At 52.9% G+C, this 22,720-nt stretch overlaps 2 protein-coding genes across 12 annotated transcripts in view; one reads left to right on the forward strand and one right to left on the reverse strand.

The window, feature by feature from the left end:
* Positions 1–12: 12 nt before the first annotated feature.
* Positions 13–12,297, reverse strand: Dffb (DNA fragmentation factor subunit beta). 7 transcript variants are annotated; one of them, XR_005504541.2, is made up of 8 exons: positions 11,984–12,297; positions 11,686–11,812; positions 10,099–10,290; positions 8,180–8,259; positions 7,083–7,206; positions 6,215–6,385; positions 5,183–5,283; positions 1,274–1,322 (listed from the first exon to the last, which is right to left on the reverse strand). XR_005504541.2 is itself a non-coding variant. In XM_063288500.1 (7 exons), the coding sequence occupies exons 1-7, from the start codon at positions 12,164–12,166 to the stop codon at positions 5,273–5,275; spliced, it is 885 nt and encodes a 294-aa protein (XP_063144570.1). In that variant the 5' UTR covers positions 12,167–12,297; the 3' UTR covers positions 13–5,272. The 7 variants fall into 7 exon arrangements, 4 of the variants coding, with proteins under 4 accessions (XP_063144570.1, XP_038966802.1, XP_063144569.1 ...); XM_063288500.1 differs by having other exon boundaries at positions 13–5,283; positions 10,099–10,287; XM_039110874.2 differs by lacking the exon at positions 7,083–7,206 and having other exon boundaries at positions 13–1,322.
* Positions 12,298–12,522: 225 nt separating this feature from the next.
* Cep104 (centrosomal protein 104) overlaps positions 12,523–22,720 on the forward strand; it is a 32,299-nt gene continuing 22,101 nt past the window's right edge. For 2 of the 5 annotated variants that reach the window (XM_039109277.2, XM_039109278.2), the window contains exons 1-8: positions 12,590–12,730; positions 16,031–16,181; positions 18,155–18,328; positions 18,623–18,761; positions 19,840–19,902; positions 20,140–20,225; positions 21,550–21,718; positions 21,985–22,143. In XM_039109277.2, the coding sequence (XP_038965205.1) occupies positions 16,069–16,181; positions 18,155–18,328; positions 18,623–18,761; positions 19,840–19,902; positions 20,140–20,225; positions 21,550–21,718; positions 21,985–22,143 (903 nt within the window). In that variant the 5' untranslated portion in view covers positions 12,590–12,730; positions 16,031–16,068. 5 annotated transcript variants of the gene reach the window in all.

Consider the following 22,720-nt stretch of genomic DNA (forward strand, 5'->3'; position numbering starts at 1 on the left):
ACATGTTCAAACTTTTTTTGACATGTCTATTTTAGAAACACTTTATTGTTTTCGTGATTACATGGCAATTATAAAAATTCAAACATTACAAAATATATAAAATGCCTATTTCAAAAATACACCTAGGCTGGGCTGTGGTGGCACACACCTTTAATCCCAGCACTCAGGAGGCAGAGGCTGGCTGGTCTATACTGTGAGCTCTGGGCCAGCCACAGCTACATAGTAAGACCGGGTCTCAGGAAAAAAAAAAAAAAAGTATTATAAGATACATGGTGTAGGAGGTTGTACTTGGTGATCAATCTCATCCCTGCTGAATCCCCCATTACTGCTTCCACAGAGTGGCATCTCCTCAGACTGTCTCTGTGCATTAGCTGACACACATCTACAAAACAAATACCAGGTGAGTCCCAGCTCTGGGGATGAGGCAGGAGGATCAGGAGTTCGGGGTCGTTCTCTGCACGGGTAAAGGCATCTGTGCTTTTAACTGCTTCCTATTTCTCCACATAAAATTTTAAGCCCGCTTCAATCGTGCACACATACATGTAGCAGTGTTGAGTCATGAGATTCATGACAGCCATTATTTAACACATTAAAAGCATCAGTTTCGTGTGGCACAAGATAATGCCACAGCCAGCTGTTCCCGCCAGGAGACATCTGGAAGGCTTCCCACCTTCTGCCATTTTAAAGAGTTCAGCAGAGAACGCCCTGCATGTTCGTTATGAAATGCACACATTTACCCCAAAAGCACCATCTCTTTCAGAGGCATGTAGTCAGAGCTGCCATTGGCAGTAGAAATAGAGGCCATAAAAGCTCAGCACAGAGCAGCTCCCACTCATATCACAGTGGCAGAGTTCAGCCCTGGGGCCATGAGCATGAAGACCCTGCCATGGGAACACAGTGAGCACTGGGCTGTCAGAGGCTGGGGAAGCAAACAGGAGGCACACAAACCAGATCCTTTGGAAAGATTCCTAAAGACTTTCCTTGAATCTTCTGGAGTGACAAAGCATGAAGCATAATGGCCCCCATTACCACTGCAGCCCCCTCAAAGAGGGCATGGCACGTGTCACTGGCGTTTCCGAGGGGGGCGCTTCCGAGGGGGCTGCTTCCGAGGGGGCTGCTTCCTCCTGGATCCTGTCTGAGGCCGATAGATCCTGCTGCGGTCGCACTGCAGCTTGTGTGTGGTCTTCTTGTGGCAGGCGATGTGCACTAGCTTCAGGTTCTCGGCAGTGAAGAGCAGGCTGTAGAAGTACTCCCAGTTCACTTCCCTCCCGTCCTGGATTGCTTCAGCCAGCGTGGGCACCACGGTGCGCTTCTTCTCTATTCTGCCAAGTCAGGGGGAGACAGCCATTCTGCTGTGAGTGCCACATGCCACAGGGTGCCCTGCGCTCTCCCATTTTTTGTTTTGTTTTGTTTGGGTCAACTTGACACAAGCTAGGGTCATCTAGGAAGAGGGTACCTCAACCGAGAAAATGACTTTATCAGATGGGTGTGTGTGAAAGGCTGAAGCAATTCTTCACTAATGATTGATTGCTGTGGGAGGGCCAGCTCACTGTGGGTGCCACCCCTGGGCTGATGGCCCTGGGCTGAATAAAAAGCAGGTCAGGAAAGAGTGCTCCTCCGTGGTCTCTGCATCAGTGCCTGCCTGAGTTACTGTCCTGACTGTCCTCCATGACAGACTGACTGCTTTAAAGTGAAATAAGCCCATTCCTCCCCAGGCTGCTCTTGGTCAGTGTTTATCACAGCAACAGAAACCCTAAGACGAGGTGTGAGGACCCTGAAGGTTCACAGCCTAGAAGGGCAGTGGCAGCGAAATGGACAGGACTTAGGGATGAGTTAGCAGAGGAACCCAGCACCAGGTTTCGTAGGCTGCTGACACTGGCCCATCCTTGACATGGGCTGTGGTGGCCAGAGTCAATGCTGCTTGTCTTCCTTTGCAAACTTGAGTAGTGGGCACGGCTTACCCTACTGAAGAGGACGGGAAAGCTGGGCCAGAGTCCCTCGAATGCTACTCAGCAGAGCAGAGTCTCATGCGTGAGCCCTTGTCAGCCTCTGCTGACCTCCATTTGTTCATGTACCCATTTTACACAGCTGCCCACAGAGCCCCAGGCCTGTGTCTCCCACAGGCACATAAGCCAAACATGTATGACCAGTGTGACACAGACATGGCAAGCAAGCACAATGTCATGTTACTTCAGAGCCACTGAAACTGGGGCTCCATAAGGAACAAATTTAGATCTACTCCGCAGAGGCACTGACAAGCCACAACAGAAGACTGGTCACCAAAGAGAAATTCAGGTCCAAACACAGTTGCAAGGCCTCCCCCACGTTTATCTCCTCAATGTTCTGGAGCCTGGAAGTCTGGCCCAGGCTCACAGTGGTCTGGTCTGGTCTGGTCTGGTCAGGGTCCACTTCCTGGCCTGTCCTCATATAGCAATGAGAACATCCCCATGCTCTCCCACTCACAAGAACATCTGCTCTCCCTGGATTACTCCACACCCTATGGTCTCACTTTACCTTAACTGTCTCCCAAAGGACCCATCTCCAGATGTGGTCTCACTGGGTGACAGTTGCAATGTGTGTCTGGGATAGGAGGGACCACATTTGGGTCCACAGCGGGAAGTTACCCTAAAACAGCAGCACTGAGCCAGAGCATGCAAGCAGACCCAGCATAAAGAGGGTGGGCGGCAAGAAGGTTCCAGAACACCCACGGGAATCCAAGAGACTGCAGGGGAGAATCAGAACTCTGCAGAATGGAGGACGAGTCACGGCAGGGCCGAAAGGAAAGGTCTGTCCCTGGTGTGTATTGCTGTCAGTTAAGGGGAATAAATCAAGCCATTCTCCACTGGCAGCAGCTCCATGGCAGCCACCAGGAAACAGGGATCGGTCTCCCTCACGGAGTACACAGGAGACCTAGATGCCTGTGATCCCAGACTCAGTGTGAGACAGCCCCTCTCCAGCACTCAGTGACAGCAGTGGCAAGAGGGAGGGACCCTCCTTACAGAAGTGCTAGGACCGCTCATTGGCAGCTCAGAGCAGGAGCAGGGAGATACAGGAGGCGGTGAGCAGAGGAGTGGGAGACGTAAGTAGGCAGTGACCATGATGATGTGACCACTGTGCAAGTTTGAGGTCAGGTGGGGCAACGTTGAGAAAAGAGGCCTGGAAGAGAGAGGTGACAGACAGGCCCAGGATGCACATTGAGACCAGGCACACAGGAGGTACAGCAAATGGCAAATGAGATTAATTGAAACCCACTTATTCGTGCAACAAAATATTGAACACATGCTGAACCAGCCACTATGTCTCGACACCGGGACAAGGGACCAGTACAGGATGATCTCCATTAGACAAGGCAAAAATGGCCGCTGCCACTAATGCGCTGACAAGAGATACCAGGAGCCCCTCCCAACCCCCGTGATGGTAACAGAAACCCAGAGTCCTGGCCTCTTACAGATACCAGAGCCCAGAAAGGATGAGCAGAGCAGCATGAAATGACAGACAGATAGACAGACAGATAGACAGGCCAAAGGCACATCAGAACGGGCAGCCGCCCTGATCCCGAAACACCAACCTCGGGAGCAGCTGGACAGAAGCAGCCTTGAGCATTCGTTAAAACACAAGAGGCAAATCTAGAGAGCAAAGAGAAAGCCCAAAGGGGCAGAAACTAGAAGTGAAAATAAAATCCAACACAGCTGCACCTAAGCGCAGGGCAGAGGCAGCTGCAGACAACGGGGGCGAGCAGATGCCCCTGCACCTGCAGGAGGAATCGCAGGGTCTGTGCACACTTTGGCCTGCAGCCGGCGTGCTGCAAACGGTACCTCAGACCCCAAGAGGGGGAGCCTGGTCTTCTCGGGCTCACCACAGCCGCCCTATCTGGTCGTGATAAGAGACATCAGAAATGCGCCCAAAATACAGCAACGACGTCTGTCACACCAACAGTCAGGAAAGAATTAGTGCCCAGGACAAAAGTAAACAGCAAGCGAGGAGAAGCAGCCTGAGAGCTGTGGTGGCGGAGAGCCACAGAGGCAGCTAAGTGGGTGCCCACCTCAGGCAGGAGGATGCAGGGGCACAGTGACACCGAGTGGTGGTGGGGGCCGGAACTGACTTACAATCACGAGAACAGCCAGAAAAGTCTGGAAGCACTCCGAAGGTGACCACAGTCATTAATTCCCCCAAAGAGACTGGAGGTCGGAGCCAGGGCAGTCCCTCATTTGGAGTGTGCACTGGCCCCAGGGTACCCCTGTGATGCTGGGTGGGGCCCGAGTGCATTCCTCACCAGCTCTGGGTGCAGCCAGTCCACAGATCACACTGTCGGGCATGGAACTGGGAAACTAATGCTTCATCTCAGAGCGTCTATCCCAGCCCTGGATATCGGCGAGTACTCAGAATGGCCTGAATGCCTGGCAGGCGAACAAATGTGAAGTCAGAGTCTGCGGGAAGTGAAGACGTCTGGGCTGTTCCCCTGAGTTGTGTGGATGTATACATGGTGCAGAGCCAGAGAGTGGCGGCACACACCCGGGTAAAGGTTACGGTACATGAACAGGGCGTTAATGAGGCACGTTGCAGGACAGTGTTTCCCTGGCAACAGGGACAGGGCACTGAGCACAGAGGGATCAAGGGGTGGGTCCTCAGCTACAATCACTTTTTGTAAGCTTTTAGTTATTCTGGTATCAAGAGTTGAGAAGTCGTTTGTGGGTACTTGGAACACTTTGCCTTCGTAAAGCAAGGTCAAGGGTAGTTACAGTTAAGAAAGTACCACAGCTACAGAAATGTGGTACTGCCCTACCCGGGTTCAACAGAAGAGACTGTAGCTTGCCCCGCTGTGAAACCATCCTGCTGGCCCTGCCTTCCCATACCACACCCTGGAGCTGGCTCCTCCAGTTCAAACACACAGCAACAGCCTCTTGGGGACCAAAACTTGGCCATCAAGAGCCAGGCCACCATATCCAACCACAGACGGGGACAGAGGGACAGAGGGACAGACGGAGGGCAGAGGGGCAGCTTAGCATCAGGCATGGACAGCTGGTAAGGCAGTGGCATCTCTCTAGAACCCTTCCCGTGAAGCATGTGGGCTTGAACCGCACAGGTATAATGCACCAGACCTGAGATGCTGAGCAGGCACTGGACCCCACAATGCTGGGCTGGTTCTGGTTAGAGAACTTGAGTCCTGGCGGCATACACTTACATATGGTCCAGGTTCCAGGTACTGAAGAGGATCCGGCTCTCTCTGTTGCCATAGGGGTTGATGGAGTGTTTGGAGAGACAGCTCTCCAAGTCAAAGGGGCCCTGCAGTGAGCAAGAACAGACAGGGGTTGGGAAGACAGCAGTGAGGACCCTTCCCGCTCTCTTCCCGGCCATCAAGCTTGCTAAGGAACTGGCCCCACAAGATGTTTAGTTCACCAACAGACATCTGAACAGGCGGTGTCAGCACCTGTTATCCCCAGCACAGGGAGGCAAAGGCAGGAGGATTTACATTCAGGCCAGGGAGGTGGCTCAGGAGGAAAAAGTGCCTTCCACATAAGCGTGGGAACCAGGTGTGATCCCCGCAGCCTGTGTGAAGGCCAGGTGTGGTTCATCCATGGCGTGTGCACACGAACATTACACACATATACACAAAAGCTTAAGTCTAGCCTTAACTACACAGTAACACTCCATCTTCAAAAACAAAAATTGTTTGGTTTTGGTGGAGACTGAAATTTCTCTCTTTGGGGCTGGAGAGACAGTTCAGTGATGAAGAGCACTGACTGTTCTTCTGGGGGACCCAGGTCTGACTCCCACCGCCACGCGTGGCTCACCACTGCCTGTAACTTCAGTTCCAGGGGATCTGACTCTGGCCTCCACTAGGCACCAGGCACGTATGTGCCCAGACATACACACAGGCAAAGCACCCAAACATGAACATTTTTTTAAACTCTGTCCTTGGAATTCTACCTGCCCCCTGCCATTCTACCACCCCCGATCTTATCCTCTGAGCTTCCAAAAGAAGAAGGCATTTCCGTCCCTGTTACTAGAGACATCGTCCTTTCCTAGGTGCGGACCTGCTATTCCCAGTGTGCTCCTGTGCTCCCACGGCGCCACACCCCAACCCCCACCTTCCTGTGACTGTGGGGGCCACCAGCATCTCCTCTTGGGTTGGCCGTCCTCCGGGCCTCCTACCCCAGGAGGGCTGTGCTCACTGGTACTCTTAGTGGCCCTAGAACGAAAGGCGCAGGCTTACCTGGCAGGAGAACCAGCCTTCTGGGGTACAAAGGCGGCTGCTGGCCTCTGCACCTCTGTCGAAATAGCTGCCGTTGTACTGCACGGACTTGAGCTTGTGGCACATGGAGCTGAGGACCCGCAGGTACTCTTCCCGGGCTGCTGCATCCACCATTGAGATGTAAGCGCTCACCTGCAAGACAGCCAGAGGCATCGATGAGCCTGAGACATGCCCTGCCCATGCCCTAAGGCCTGCGATGCGGAGGGCCGGCCGTCAGGAACCTGCCCCAGCCCAGGCCTACAGGGAGAGCAGCTGACCACTGCATAACTAACACTGCCTGGGAAAACCATTCCGGGCACTCGAGATGGATCAACGATGTGATCTGTCAGGCTGGGAGAACCAAACAACATCAGGCCCACTCTCTGCTGCCTGCAGGTAGGTATCAGGATCAAGACATCAACAATGTTAGGTCATGGGGTTGGGGATTTAGCTCAGTGGTAGAGCGCTTGACTAGCAAGCGCAAGGCCCTGGGTTCGGTCCTCAGTTCCGAAAAAAAAAAAAAAAAAAAGACAAAATAAAAAAACAATGTTAGGTCATGTCAGGGCAGACACCAAGGCTGCAGAGCACAGAGCACCAGAAGATTAGCTAGCAGTCTGCCACAGGGACAGCACAAGGTGCCTTTATCACACACCCTCCCCCGCAGCACTTTCTACCTGCCAATCAATGAGGAGCCTTACACACACACACACACACACACACACACACACACACACACACACACACACACACACACACAAAAAAAAAAAAACAGACCACGGTGGCCAAGCTGATCCCACTCTAGGAGGCAGAGGAGGAAGGCGGAAGGTTTAAAATCAAACAGAGCCCACACCTGCTGTTTCAGCTGCCTGGCCCCTCAGGCCTCTGCTGGCACGTGCCAAGCTTTGATTGTCCAGCAAACTCAAGCTCTGTGTATTCTCTCGGCCTCCTGTCTGCCTGGGTTTGGCTCCTGACACCTAGAAGCAAAGCAGTCAGGCATGGGGCACCACTGTCTGCGACGGTACGTGGAGACCTATCTCCAGCATGGACGATGGCTGAGAGGTATGTAAGTGCAGAGCCCAGCGGTGGGCCCAGGGCAGACACAGCCTGGGAGCCAGGCGGGCCCAGCGTAGACATAGCCTGGGAGCCCGGCAGGCACAGCATAGGTAGGCAGTGGCCACAGTAGCAAGAGAACAACCAAGGTGGTCGGGGCCTGAGGCCAGCTAGTCAGGCAGGTCCTCCACACCCGTGGAATATGGGGGAGGGGAAGCGTCAACACAGCAGGGGGCTGTGTGAACACGCGCACACACCTCGGGTTTCCCCACAGGCACTAACACTTAGTTCCAGCTACACAGCAGGGTCAGAAGACTTGGTGGAGGGTGTGCAGGAAGGAAGCAAGCATCCGAAGGATCCGAGAAGCTCAAGGGTGACACAGTGTGAAAGACAGACATGGGGAAGCCCTAGGTCTATGGCACTGTCCAACTCCTGTGAAGTTACCCAAGATTCTGTTGATAAATGTGCCTACAAGGAAAGCAGGGAGAAGAAGAATCCGCAAGAGCCAAGCTCCTGTCCCCAAACCACCCAATCTAGATGAAGGGAGCCAGGCGGGGCCCGGTGCGGAAAGGCCCAGAAGCTCACCTGGCAAACCATTCCCAGTGACCGGCACCTCATACCCTCTGCCAAACACAAGGTGAGTAGGAGCTAAGGCTGAGGCTGAGGCCCCTGACCCTAACCAAAGGGCACAGTCCAGAAAGGTTCTAATGCCTGCTGGACAACGGCGCCAGAGGCTAAAGTGCAGAAGAGACCAGATGCATGGGACGGGGAGGTACACACGCCTACCAAGTCTGCTGACTTGGTAGCAGCCTTACACATATGCAGAGGGGTGACAACCATACAGTGGCTCCCCATCCTATACAGAGTACTCATAGCATGACCTAAACGTGGCCTCACCTCTCTCAGGTAACCCCGGATCCGGCTCTCACAGCTGTATCTCAGGTAGCCAGACTTATTCCTGAATCGAGACTCCAAACCTGTAAGAAAGGCGATGCCCTGAAATCCAGAGGGAGACCTTCTTGGTTTGCGTCTCACACAGCTCAGGAGCTGAGCAAACTAAAAAGGGGCAGAGGGAAGCCCTGGAGGCCTCATCGCCCGCAGAGATGCCTGAAAGTGGCGTGAGCTCTCCATTTGGGCGAACTGTTTATGAGGTAACAAAGTCACTGACAGATTTCTGCTAGGCTGGTCCTTAAACCCTCAGACTTCAGTTAAAGTTAGCCCCATCTGGACTTAACGACTCAAGTGCTCACCCACAGGAGAATGGACAACGGTGCTGCCCCATCGGTACAACAGGATGCTACTATTGAAAAGGAAGGGCGTTCATTCTGACACTGGCCACCCACAGACGCACATTAAGGACAGCATGCTGCAAGGGATGAGCAGCGGGACAAACACCATACGATTCCACTCACGGGAGGTGCCACACGACACGTGGAGGTGTCCCGATTATAGAGCTGGAACCGGAGAGGGAGAGCTTGGGCCGTGCGAGTGAAACAGGCCCTGAAAGCAAACGCTGGTCACGGTGACAGAACGAGGTGCAGGTGCTGGGACATGCTGAGCCCCTCGAACTGCACCCTCAACTGCTACACGGGAGATTCACCCAACCGTAGGCCTTGACCATTTAAAAGTCTTACATCTGGCCAGGCGCTGTGGCGCATGCCATTGATCCTAGCGCGTGGGAGGCAGAGGTGGGTGGATCTCTGGGCTTGAGGACAGCCTGGTCTATAAAGCGAGTTCCAGGACAGCCAGGGCTGCACAGTAGAACCCTGTCTCAAAAAAAAAAAAAAAAAAAAAAAAAAAAAAAATCCTCACATATGAACTAAGTATGGGGATTGTCCTTTGTTTGAAAGGATTTAAGTTGTGTGTGTGTGTGTGTGTGTGTGTGTGTGTGTGTGTGTGTGTGTGCGCGCGTGTGTGTGCGCACATCTGTGCAGGTGCACTTACCCTGCATGCACATACAAAGGGCAGAGGTCACCACTAGGTGTCTTCCTCTATGACTCCCGACCCTTACCGATTGAGACCGGGTCTCTCACTAAGCCTAGAGCTCACTGAGCAATACTGGTTAACCAGCAAACCCCAGGGATCTTCCTGACTCTGTCCCCCCAATACTGAGGTTAGACGTGTACCGCCCGCCACTCCTGGATTTTACATGGGGGCTAGGGATCTACACTCAGGTCACCATGCTTAAGTAGCAAGCACTGTCACTGAACCATCTCCCCTGCTTTTTATTGTCATTATTCCTTAAGAGACCAAGCCACCTACTACTTCCCAGGGTTACACTGCATCGGGTACCTTAAATGACCTAGGGATGGTATGAAGTATATAGGAGAGGTCCCAGAAGTTTGCTGGCCAGTCAGTCAGTCTACCCTAACCGATAGGCTCTAGCCACTGAGACCCTGTCTGCAGGAGATAAATAGTATTCCTGAGAATGCTACTCAGTTATCCTTTAACTAACTCTCTTTCTCTTTCTCTCTCTCTCTATCGCTATCTCTTTCTCTCTCCTCTTTACCCCTCTCTCTCCCTTCTCTCCTCAGCCCCCACCACTCTCTCCTCTCCCTCAAATGGTAAGGTGACAAATTCTATGTTCCGTGCATTTCCAGGCTGCCCAAGACACTGCCTCCACCCACGAGTCCTGGCTAGATACTTTCCCACGGACACCTTTTGCTATCACTCATTCCAGAGGCCAGTCCACCCTCGGTTGGGAAGCATTGGGATCTGAAATAGACAGAGATCTCCCTGAGCCTCTCTGCTCCAAAGAGGCCCTCTCCTGCCTGCCCCAGACTCCCTGGCCGCCATGGTCATCCCAGCCCGCATACCTTCAAACCAGGATGGGTCCTGTTCCCGGGTCTCTGCAGTAATATTCTGGCTCACATGATGCAGAAGGTCGGCCAGCAGCTTCTGCCTCAGTGGGGCCTGCTCATCTGACAGCAGTTGCCGCGCAGCCTGGATGACCCCGGCATGTGGCTCGTTAAACACACTGAGGAGACGTGTGATGTCACTCACATCTGCTACCACCGGGAGGCAAACAGAAACACATTCATGCTGTTCTGGCTCCACTCGGCCCCAGAGACTGCCAGATGTCAGGACTCTGGTGCCACCCACCCTTTCCCTGGACTGATACCCCCACTGGGGTGACACTATAATTTCATTCCTCTGGCCACCTCCTGTCAGGTGAGGGTTGTGGGATCCTAGAAAAGCAGCACACTTTGTCTTCTGGCCTTCTCTCTTCTACACCACCCATCACCTCCTTTGGTCATCCCCTTAGGACCCCATTTTCAGGCCTCCCAAACCCTCTCCCTACTGTTCCTTGGAGTCTTTGCACAAGTACCAAGGGGTGACCTTTCTCAGCAAGCTAAGCCCTAAGTGCATTCTGCTGAGGATCTCAACCAAACAGGAGCAGACAGAATTCAGTAACACTTAAAAAGCACAGACCACAGCCAAATGAGGCTGCAGGTCTCGTTTGTAATCAGAACTCAGTGAGACCCACTGTGTTATTAACAAGCTGAAGAAGTACGTTCTTGTGATACCAACGGATGCAGAAGATGCAGGACAAGAGGCTCCTGGACAGTGCAAATGCACAGCCAAGTGATAACCTGGATTTACCAAGGTCAGAACTTTGGAAGCTGGTTTCTGGGGGCATGTGCTTGGCATTCGAGCAGTTGGGAAGTAGTAGGAAGAAGTTTCAGGCCAGTCTTAGCTACAGAATGAACTTAAGGCCCGCCTTGGCAGCATGTAACCTTGTTCCCCCCCCCCCTTTCCCTTGCAAATCTCAACTTTTTGCTCTAGTAGGGAGCGTGAAAGGAGCGAGGCCAGTTAGTTCGGTGGTTGGAGCTTGGTTCCAATAAAGAGAATGAAAACCTACTACACGGCAAGAGGTATTTGAAAACCACAGTTATCTTACATCAAATGCATAACCAGGATATTCTGGAGGTGGGGTAAATACTTAAACAGCTTTATAAATCCGACTAAGAAACACAAAAGACATGAAGAATCACCTCACCGTAGAGTGCCTGCAGGCAGCAAATAGGAACATAGGAAGATGGTACCCAATCCAATTAGCCACTGGGGAAATTTGGATTAAGACTACAATGAGCTGCCATCACACCTACCTAGATAGCATGAATGAAAACCAGGATACCTGAGAGCATTTCAGCACTCACCAGTCGCAGAGGCCCCAAACAAAGGTGAACAGAGCCGCACTTGCCCCGCCCCGCCCTGCCCTGCCCTGCCCAGCACAGCCCAGCACAACTGCACCTTGCCCATTCTCAATTCTTCCCCCTTGCCCTTAGCAGTTTCGAAATTAAAAACAAAGTTCTTGAGCAAAAACTTTTGGCATTCAGTGCCCCTGACCTGATATCATAAACCGTGTAGGTCCCTCCCATCTCCAAAGTGTTCCTACTCACAGCCGTGCCAGGTCTCTCCAGCGGTGAGCAATAGGAGCTCAGAGTCGTTGGGAAGGCTCGGGAAGCAGTCGTCGGTCACCTCCGTGCCATCTTCGTACATGCACAGCCGGGAGCCGGGCACCGGGAGCTGGAGGGCAAGAAGATCAGCTTGTCCCACCACAGTCCTGGCTTCCAAACAGTCAGCTCTGGGTACTGTAGAAGCCCAGCGCCCATTCAAGCCCATCCAAGAGGATGGAAATCGTGCGGGTAGAAGACAAGGTCCTCACCCCGCAGTACTGGCCCGGAATCCCTGACCCACCTGGAAGCGGATACAACCCTTGCGCAGCAGCTCCTGGCAGCTCCGGGCCGCCACGCCGAACTTGCACGAGCTGTGTAGAGCTCGCAACTTGACGCATTTGGGTTGGGGGAGCACCGCGCACATCGCAGAGCTGCCGTAGCGGACTCTGGTTGCACTGGACACGGGGGATGACCCTTGTAACATTCCGACCCGGAACTGTAGTACGTAGGCACGACCCGGAACCCTTTTCTCTACCTAAGTAGGTGCAACCGGAAACGTCCTACTACAGGACCTGTCCCCAGCCAGAATCCGCGAGGCCTGAGTGCGCACGCAGGCGCCGGTGGACAGACGCGCAGGCGTACAACGCGGGCCGGCCTGGTTGCCATGGGAGCTCAGCTGCGGCCCGGGCCCAGGGCAGAGGCAGCCCGGGCTGCTCCTCGGCTGCCCTCGCCTCAGAGGCCCGGGGTGGGGGCGGCTGGACCAAGGCCCCTCGGAAGGTAGCGGAGGCCGACATCGCAGCGGCCCGCCTCCTCCTCTCCGCGGTGCTCTGTGTCTCCGAGCGGCCGCGGTCTTCAGCAGGCACCCGGGGCGGAGTCTCCCTGACACCTGGCCTTGGAGGGACGCGGCTAGTGCCTGCTCCAGGCCTCTCGGCCGCGCAGTCAGCCTTAGTGTGCGGAATCAGGTTCGAGCTTCGCCTTGTCCTCTTCTGCATGCGTTACTGAACAGGACCAGTTGCCACGAGACTGAAGGCTGTAACTCTGGCCCCGGGTAGGCTACACTTCAATCCATGTCGTTTGGGGGTTTTGTTTATTCGCTGGGTTTGACTTGTCGAGCCTCTTAAGCTTGAAGATTCTCTAAAGCACTCTCAGTCTTTAAAATTAATTGGCTCAAGATTATTAATATTGTAACATTTACCTTTTCTTGAAAAGAAAACTGGAAACACTCCGTATCCTTGTAACAAAATGTTTGGAAGTTGCTACCTTGAGTTTGGGCTTAGGGCTGGAAAGATGACAGGGTAAGCTCACAACCAAACAGAAGATTTGGGGCTTAGTTTATAAGCAATTGCTAGGGTAAACATCACTTGACACTGCTGACTGTGGCTGCCCTAGGGGTAGCTGGAACACCGCAGGCCTCTGGTAACCAGCTAGTAACAGCATTGTATAGAGCCAAAAGTATCTGTGGTGGACTTTGTGGGGAGGGAAGGAACAGGAGGTGAAAAGTCTCCCTCAGAAAATGAATGCTTTTGCAGGTGTCCTTTTTGAGGCCCCGGTGTTTTGGTCACACTGCCCGCACAATAGCCCTTCTGCAGGGGTCCTCAGTACCAATAATTTGTTTTGGTTTTATTGGGGATAGACTTGTATCAACATTCTGTTTGTAAGTCTCTATGCACCCCACAGACAGACCCAGCTGAGCACAACTGTTGACAAAGGGAGTCGGGCCTGCTTTTCCTCTTTCTTGAGACTGTCTCACTGTGTAGCCCTGGAACTACTACATATAGACCATGCTGGCCTCAAACTCAGAGATCTTCCAAGTGCTGGTATCAAAGGGGTGTGATACCATACCTGACACAGGGTCTTGGAGATATCTGGTCAAGGAATTGGAGACGCTCATTAGATTTGGCTAGTCTCTAAGAATTCAAGTCATAACCGGGCATAGTGTCACATGCCTTCAATCCTAGTACTTGGGATGCCGAGGCAGGGGAATCTCTGTGAGTTCAAGGCCAGTCTAGACTACGGAACGAGTTCCAGGCCAGTCAGGGCTAAATAAGAGACTCTGTCCCAAAAATAAAAATGAAAAAAAAAAAATCCAAGATAAGAACTGGGACTGGGGAAACAAGGTGTCAGGACAGAATTAGCACTTTTACTCCTATATGGGGGCTGCCTAAGGTTTTGGAATTAAGACCTGGCGAGAGGTGATTGAAGTTGGATTTGAAGACTGTTTATCTGGTAGGAGCATAGGTGGAGCAGGCAGCTGTCCCCATCTGGATTAGGGATAAGAAAGAAGGGTGGAAACCAGTAAGCCTTCATACCGTGCTGCCCTTGGTGCTAAAGGGGAGGATGGTAGTTGAGGGAAGTCAGCCCTAGGTTCAGAACCTGCATGAACTAGGAGTATGGTCTCACAGGTCAAAGGAGAGGAATGTTAAGTCACCCGGCAATGCATGTGACTGCTCTTGACTATTTTGTGTGTCGGTTACCTCCACTCTGCTGTAACAGCCACAGGGGACTTGCCCTGAACTTCTTTGTTCTGTGTTAGGAGGAGTGATTTCCCTTCATATGCTTCAGCACCTTGCTTAGCTTGGTAACTGAGAAGTAACTAAGGGGCCATACGTACTTTAGGCCCTCAGTATGATCACATCTGGGAACCTGTGTGTTGCTCTCTGGCAGTGCCACCACCCAAGGTTAGCACCACTTGGGCAGGCCCTCCTCGGGCCTCAGCAGCTCTGGACTCTAGTGCTAGGAGTCTCTGTGGGGAGAAAACTCCTTTGCTGCGGCCTCTAGATCGTCCTGGAATTGAGTGTCACCAGTTTCTTCTGGGCAACACGTGTTCCCATTCATGTACCTTGCTGTGCAGGGGTGTGGGAGTCATGGACTGTCCAAGCCTAGGAAAGTGTCATCAGGCCTCAGCCAAGGTTGGAGGGAAGTGCACAGTCACCACAGCCAAGCTCACTTTGTGCTGTTTTCCAACACAGAGAGCAGGGGGCCAGGCAGCAAAGTAGACATCACAGCATCACATCCTCCAAATGACAGGGGTTAGCTAGGATACAGATCTGTTCCCCAAAAGTCACTTTGAAGGAATCATTCAGCCAATTGTTTCTCCTCAAACACCCTCAAACTTAGCCATATCTCCCCTCAGCTTGGCAGCTTAGCTTCCAGCAGACTCTGTGTTAGGATGAACAGCGCTTCTCTTCTTCACTAGGACTGGGGATGGGGGCTGCCCCTGCTGCCTGTCACCAGAGCTGCCCCTGCTGCCTGCACCCACACCTCCATTGAGGGCCAAAACCTAAAGTTTTGTCTTACAGCCAGAGCCCATCCTTGCCCAGCTTCAATTCCCAGATTCAGGGGGAGACTGACAACTGCTTGTTCCCTTCTAGAAGGGGGAGGGGACATGGTGCTTTATTGGGCTTCTCTGGGTGGCTGTCCACATACTCTCAGGGTCTGGGAGCCAGCAGATATCCTGGTCCAGCTTGTCGTTGATTTACACTTTAAAATGCCCTGAGTCAGGTTCTCAGCCCAACTGTGCTGCTTCTGCCCTGTTGCAATCTGTCTACACTGCTTTTCCTAGGGCTACAAATGGACACAAGGCAGCTATTGCTCCACTAACAATTAGTCCTTCCCTGCTCATTACCAGTCTTTAGTTTTCCCCATTATGGGGAAAGACACTGCACCCTACCAAAAGCTTTGGTTTTTGCCGGTAGTATCACAAATCTTAGACATCAGAAGTGTATTTCAGGGCTAGAGGGCCTGCATCAAAGTGGCCACAGAGACAAGTGCCTCTGAGGTCTGGATCTTTTCTAGCTTCTGAAAACATCTTTCCAGTCTCAGTCTGTATGTGGCGTCTACCCTATGTATGTCTGTGCCTCCACTTCTTGGGTGTGTTTATTGAGGGGTTGTTTGGTGTGTGTACAAGTGTGTGAGTGCACGTGTGCATGTGTTTCTAGAGTGGTAGGTGTGCATGTGTGTGTCTTCTGTACAATAGGCAAACACTATTCCCCAGTGATACCTACCCCCAGATCCTTTTCCTCTTCTTAAAGTACCCCAGCCACATTGGATTCCCCCAGTAAGGTATCATTAATGTGATCCCATCTGCAGATACCCCAATTAGGTCACACTCAAAGATGGGGGTCATCAGTAAGGATGCAATTCAGCCTGCAGCACAAATCAGACTTCCAGGAAAATCAAAATAGCTTAAATGGTACCAGGAGCAGGATTAGAGCATCCGTCTAAAAGGTTCTGTAGACACACTAGCCCTTTCAGGGGGGTGGGCCATTCTCAGCACTTTGTAGCTTACCTTTTATGACATAAACTAACACGACATGTACGTCTAACCCGGAGTTGGGTTCGTTCACAGAAGTCTTCCCTGCTCTCTGGACAGCAAGTGTGTGCAGAATGCCCCACAAGATTGGATTTGTAGTGGTCAGCTCCTCTGGACATGAAGATGGCTTCAGCGCCCGGGAACTAATGATCCACGCACCAACTGTCAGTGGGTGGAGGTCACCAAAGTAAGGCTGGGCTGAGGGCGGGGCTAAGAGCACACCCCTGACTCTGAGACATGGTAGGCTTTATACCTCCCGGTCTGAAAATATGAAATGCATCTCTAGAGGGCTATTTGGTACATTATAGTGAAAACTAAATTAAATAATTAAAACTAAAGTACATTTTTCTCTTGGAGTTTCTGAGAGGACCCGGTAAGCAGCACCTCCTCCATCCCCGCTGTGCCTAAGCTAAGAGATGGGAGACTTAAAGCCGATGGGTCAGAAGGGCATTTGCTGGGTCTGTGAGTGCTGAGCTTCTTGGCACCCTGCCCTGGCATGCTGTCCTCCACCCCTACCAATGCAGGTGCCACCGGCTAGGCCAGGCCTGTGGCCCCAGCCACAACCACTCTCCTCCCAAGCTCCCGGTTCAATGGTCTCCTGCCTCCCTTAAGCCTCGAGAGGTGAAGCTTCCACACTCTCTTTTGCCTTTCCCTCTACAGAGATCTGCAACATTAGCTATGCCTGCCCTACAAGTCCATGAAGGTTCTTAAAGAGACACGTGGGGCTTCCTCTGTGGTGATATTTATGCAATCACAGTAACATGGCACTTTGACCATTGCCGTGGTGTTTCTTTAAGGTCATAACTACGTTCATTTAGTAACATGCTGCCAGAGGACACCAGAGGAAAGGGTATGCACCCTGGCCAGGAGGCAAGGGAAAGCATGCTTAAACGAACTGTCACCAAAATGGACAAGGTGCTGTCAGCATGAGCTACAGGAAGCCTGCTCGGGGATGGGCACAGGGGTGGGCACAGGTGGCACCTATAGGATGAGGTAAGTTCCTGCCATGTCTTCCCGAGAGCCTTGGGATCAGGGTTAGTCTCCAGAGAAAGAGTCTCCAGTAGAGCATGGCATGTGCTGGTAACCTGAGCCTGCACACCGGCCTCAGTTTCCAGGTGATTTTGTACTTACTGTGCGTCTGTCCATGTGTGTGCCAACTGCATGTGTGTCATGTGTGTTGAGATCAGAGGCCAACTTGTGGACTTGGTTCCTTCTCCACCCTTTGGACCCCAGGGATCACACTCAGGTTGGCAGCAGACACACTCACCCGCTGAGCGGCTCAGAAGCAGTCTGCCCCGTCATGTGTCTGAATGGCAGACTTGGGCTGTAGCCCAGTGGGAGGGCATTTCCCTGAGCTGTAGACGTCAGAGACTGGGAGGTGAGCACAGGGTGATGTGCTAGTGCTGTCCAGGCTGTCTGCTTCCCTGGTTGTGGGGAGTGGAAGTGGCTGTACTCGTGAAGACACTCATAGAAGCCTCACCCAGTTAGGTCTTCTGTGTGGGATGGGGGAGAAGGCCTGGCCAGCAATGGCCACACACACACACACACACACACGTGTCACCAGGCACAGTGATGTTGATACTTGTGGAGGGGGCCCTCCCTGACTGCCCCATCCTTCAGAGCTCCTTTTGTTCCACACGCCAACAGTGCCTGCCAGTTAATGCATGTCAGTACTGTCCTTTCAACACACTGTACTGCTGAGTCATGGCCCTGCCTCCTGTGTGTGCTCCTTGCTGACAGGAGTGCTCCAGCTAAGTCTTGCAGTGGGTAGGTCCTTGATAAGGTAGAAGCTTCAGTTCAGCTTCCCATGGAGTACTGAGCAAGTCCAGGAGTTGCCTCCTGCAAGTTGACAGCCCGGTGTCCTGCAAGCAGGTGCTTCCCTCAAGTCCTCGGGTTCCTGTGGGAAGCCTTGCTCTGCTGGGCCTGCTCATACAGCCCCATAAGAGTGGTCGGTCTGCCCTACCAGCTTCAAGCTCCACTTCAGCCATCAGCCTCAGCAGCCTGAGGTTAGGTCTTCAGGTGCCAGCCAGCCTCAGGTCCTGGCCGTAGAAGGTCTTCATTAAGATACAGGCTCCACACATGAGCCATGCTGGGCCTCACACTCCCCTGCCTGAAAGCAGGCAGAAGGAAGGCTCAGGCAGGCATTGTGATTGCTTTCAGATTCTGCCAGTTTCCACAAGAGATCGTTCTGCAGATGGTGGAGCGGTGCAGAATAAGGAAGCTGCAGCTGCTGGCTCACCAGTACATGATCTCCAGCAAAGTCGAGTTCTACATCAGTGAGAGCCTGCCCGAGTACTTGGTGCCATACCAAGCAGAGCGCTTCCGCAGACTGGGGTAAGAATGCAACTCCAGTGTGTAGTGGTGGCACTGAGTATGACGGCCCCACGGACTGTGCCTCTTGGCCCTCTGTGACCTTCCCACCACAGGCCTGGGGTTCATATGCTTAAGGGGCACAGCCCACACCTGTGGGGTCAGCGGCAGCAGCTGCTCAGGGCGGGGGAGGGGGCTTTTCTGAGGCCGATTATGTGGAGCCTGCAAGGTGCCTAGGTTTTACGGCAGGCCTTGTGGGGTTGGGTGGGAGTGGAGATGGATTTGTCAACAGTACTTCAGCCATGACTTTCCTTTCAGCTATGTCTCCCTCTGTGACAATGAAAAGACAGGCTGCAAAGCCCGGGAACTCAAGTCTGTTTATGTGGACGCTGTGGGGCAGTTTCTTAAACTCATTTTTCACCAAAACCACGCCAACAAGTACAACGTATATAATCAGGTGAGATCTCTCTCTCTCTCCCTCTCCCTCCCCCCCCCCCGTGTGTGTGTGTGTGTGTGTGTGTGTGTGTGTGAAGCTCTGTCCTGACAGCCCTGCCCATGCCCTGCCCTCTGTAGTAACCTCACCCCACAGTTCTGTAAGAGGACTGGTCAGGTGTTGTCCATGCACAGTCAGGTGCTCTTGACTGTTCCCTTCTCGTGTTTTCATTTGCTGAGAGCATGTAGGACTGACTGGCAGCCTGTTGCCTTGTCAGCTGACAGCTCAGGCCTCAGAGCTGCCCGAGGCCAGTGCCCATGGAAATCAGCTGACAGTGCTTGGTCCCCAGCACACTCCACTCCAGCTGCATAAGCTGTGCTGCTGCCTTTTCCTGCTGTCAGTGAGTGAACTGGAGAGCAGGGAAAGCTGGGTGCATCTCCGTGGCAGAGTGCTTGCCTGGCATGCTCAGGACGTCTCCCACCCTGAAAAGGGAAATCAAGTTTGTCCAAACAGCCTTGTAAGCACACACACATTTATACCACCCGCTGACCCTCTAAGGGGAACAGGAGCAAGCCAGCAGGTCACTTTGTCCTAGCGAGCAAATGAGCTGTGAGGCAGAACTATGTCACGAGATTCATTGTAGCACGGCCTCACAGGAAACTGGAGCGGCCATTTCTAATGTTTTTTCTCCTTCCACCTCATCTGCACGTGTCCACCAGTAGGAACTGATAGGAGCTTGAGCCACAATGATGGGTGGGGAAGAGAAGCAACTTTTCAGGCCCCAGGTGAAGCGGGCTGTGTTAAGTTAGTAGGGACGGAGCTCCACACTCATGCTGGCTGCCTGGGAGACGCAGGTAAAGCTCTAGGTTAGCCATTATTGTTTAGAGATTTGCAATCTGCAGTCACTTGGTGGAGCAGTAGAACAGCAGTTCTGCGATGCCCTTGAGCACCTCAGCTGTCCACAGGAGTGTGGGCCTTACTGCCAGTGCGCCTGAGGATACACCATCCTCTCCTGCCTGGTAACACCGCAGGCAAGGTTGGCAAGGGCTTAGGGCATCGCAAACACTGCATATTTAATTTCTGGTGTTTAACTGTTTCTTAGGTGGCTTTGGTTGCAATAAATATCATTGGAGACCCTGCAGATTTGGGCGATGAAAGCAATACTGTAAGTATGAAAGATTCATTTCTAAAAATAAAATACATTTCTCATCACAAAGTGTGTCAGTTCAGAAGCCATTATACAACTGTGATTGAGTGTCAGACATCTTAGCAGCCACTTTCCTCAAGAATTTTAGCTGCTCATGCCGAAGACTAGGACCACTGAGCCTTGCTGGCACCTCTCTGTTAAGACTGTTGTGTCCGTTGTTTACTGAGAGTCTAAGAAGATATTTTGTTCCCAAAGACCTGTAGGGAGAAGCTGATCGACCACTACCTGGGCCACAGTCCCCACAATCCTGAGGACCCAGCCCTAGATGGAACTTTTGCTGGGTAAGACACCCCCCCCCCCATTCCTCCACAGGATACTTCAGAGCTCCTTGGCTAGGTCAGGTGAGCGCAGAGGAGCCACTGGTCAGGTTGTCTTATGTCTGTTCAGAGACTAAATGAGTGTGCCTCTTGCACACCTACACTGCTGCTGCTCAGAGATGCTTCAGTTCTGTGTGTCCGTCCGTGATTAGCAAAGGGCCCTGAGAACAGTGATACATTGTCCACCCTGCCTTAGCTCTCAGGCCCTACCGGAGAGCCAAGCGAACCCTCACCTCTGTCCCACGAGTCAGCTCCTTGCCGGTGGCCACGCCTTGGTGTCTGCCCTCCCTGCAGCCTGAGCCTACGTGGCAGCCACAGCACCACTGCGTGCTTTGGCAGAGCTTCCACCTTTAGTGCTGCGCCTGCTCTGGCCTGCCTGGCCCCCGGGGTCTGTGAAGGCAGAGGCACAGGCTGTGAGACGCCTGCCCGAACGTTAGTGCTGAAATTCACTGTGCGAGAGAACCTGGCCTGGCCCTGGGGTGTTGCATAAGAGTGGGTGTGTTCCTGACTGTGGCACCATGGGACTTTTTTATTTTTTGGTAAGGTTTTTAAAAATAAAACCTTAGTATTGGTTTCTGGGACATCATGGCAAAGTGGTGTAGCCTTGCAAGCACAGTGTTGACAGCTGATGTGCGCTGTGTCAACCCTTATGTTACTGATGGAAGGGATGTTCAGAGCTGCTGCAGCTGTCCGTCACAGTATCACAGTCACGGGGCTGGCAGGCAGAGGGCCTGAGTAGAGGGTGGAGGACAGCAGAAGGGAGGGAGCCTGGGGGTTTAAATGCAGCCTGTGCCCAGATCCTGCTTGAGCTTATTCACGGTTCCCACCTAAACTCTCTGTGACAGATAATACTCATATAAACTTAACCTACATATAATATGCCCGTCACAGCTTGCGTTTGGGTCTTTATGCAGCTGATGTCACAGATGTAAGACCCTGGAACTGGTCCCCTGAGCATGTGCAGTATGGCCAGGCACATGCTACTGCAGCACCTTCTCACCCAGAGCAGTTAATTCCTGCCATGCTTAAAACTTAAGAATAACAATGATGAGCACAGACAGGTCATGGGTGCTGAGTGTACCTGAGACCTGGCCTCACATGCAGCCCAGTGAAGCACTGGGAGCAGGAGCCCCCGTAGCTCATGGCTGCAGCTGGACCGACCTCTCTGAGTCTTCTCCCTCTCGAGGGAGGCCCTGAGAACAGCTCTGTCACCTTTTCTGACCTTCTGACCTGTGTTGAGCATGAGCTCCTGACTCTCCTGACCTGAGGGCTCACCGTCTCTCCGTAGGAGATCTGATTATATCTCTCCACTCGATGACTTGGCGTTTGACATGTACCAAGACCCTGAAGTCGCCCAGATCATCCGCAGGCTGGATGAAAGGAAGCGGGAAGCAGCCAAGAAGGAGCGCTATGACCATGCAAAGAAACTGAAGCAAGCCATCGCTGACTTGCAGAAGGTACAGCTCCTGAGAACATGGCCTCATCTGCCTAGGCTGGGTCTCCTCTGCAGAAGGGTTCCTGAAGGCTGAGAGCGGAGATGGAGTCCTAGTCCTACAGTTGGGGACCAGTGAGCCAGAGGCTTACTGCTCCTGTGGGGGTTGGGCGTTGACCTGTGTGAGGCTCCTGAGTGCCAGGTGTTGAGACAGCACTCGGCACAGACCCCCCAGCCACCCACACTTGTCCTGTGTCCTATGAGAGCAGATGCCCGTGTCGTGTGCTGCAGGTCGGTGAGCGCCTCGGGCGCTATGAGGTGGAGAAGCGCCGTGCGGTGGAGAAGGAAGACTATGACCTGGCCAAGGAGAAGAAACAGCAGATGGCTCGCTACCGTGCCCAGGTGTACGAGCAGCTGGAGCTACATGGCCTTCTGCAGGGCGAGCCAGAGGTCAGAATGGGCCACAGGGTGGGGGCACGTGGGAGAGAGAAGGGCTGATCAGGGTTGTACGCAGGCTCCCCGAGAGCTCAGGCAGGTACTCCATGTCTTGAGCAATCAGCAGGTCTCTGCTGTGATGGGATCTTCTAGAGTTCACAGAGGCCAGAGTCAGGAAGATCAAGGCCTTGGGATCCCTCCAGACTGGTCTCCATATGTATGGGGTGTGGTACCTGTACCACGTGCTCATGGATGTGAAACCCACTGGAGTAGTCTGACTGAGTGGAGACAGACTTCTGCAAGACACTCTATTGCTAATCTTATAGTTCATGCAGGCAGATGATGACTACATGGCGGATAAGGGACAGGGGCATCATGCTGAGTACAGGTGGAGGGGGCTCAGTGCTGAGTACAGTCTGCCCTACTTCACCAGTCCCTCTAGGCTGCCAGCCTCAGGCTGGTGCTAATGGGGTGCATGCCTCTGCCTGCCTTCCAGGTAGAAACACAGACCAGTGAGAATCCTAGGGTGTTACTGGGGCAGACCCTGCCAGGCAGCCCTGCCTGTCAGCACTGTGCATAATCTGTTGACAGG

Source organism: Rattus norvegicus, chromosome 5 (assembly GCF_036323735.1).
Source record: "Rattus norvegicus strain BN/NHsdMcwi chromosome 5, GRCr8, whole genome shotgun sequence".
In the NCBI taxonomy this organism is placed as follows: Eukaryota; Metazoa; Chordata; class Mammalia; order Rodentia; family Muridae; genus Rattus; species Rattus norvegicus.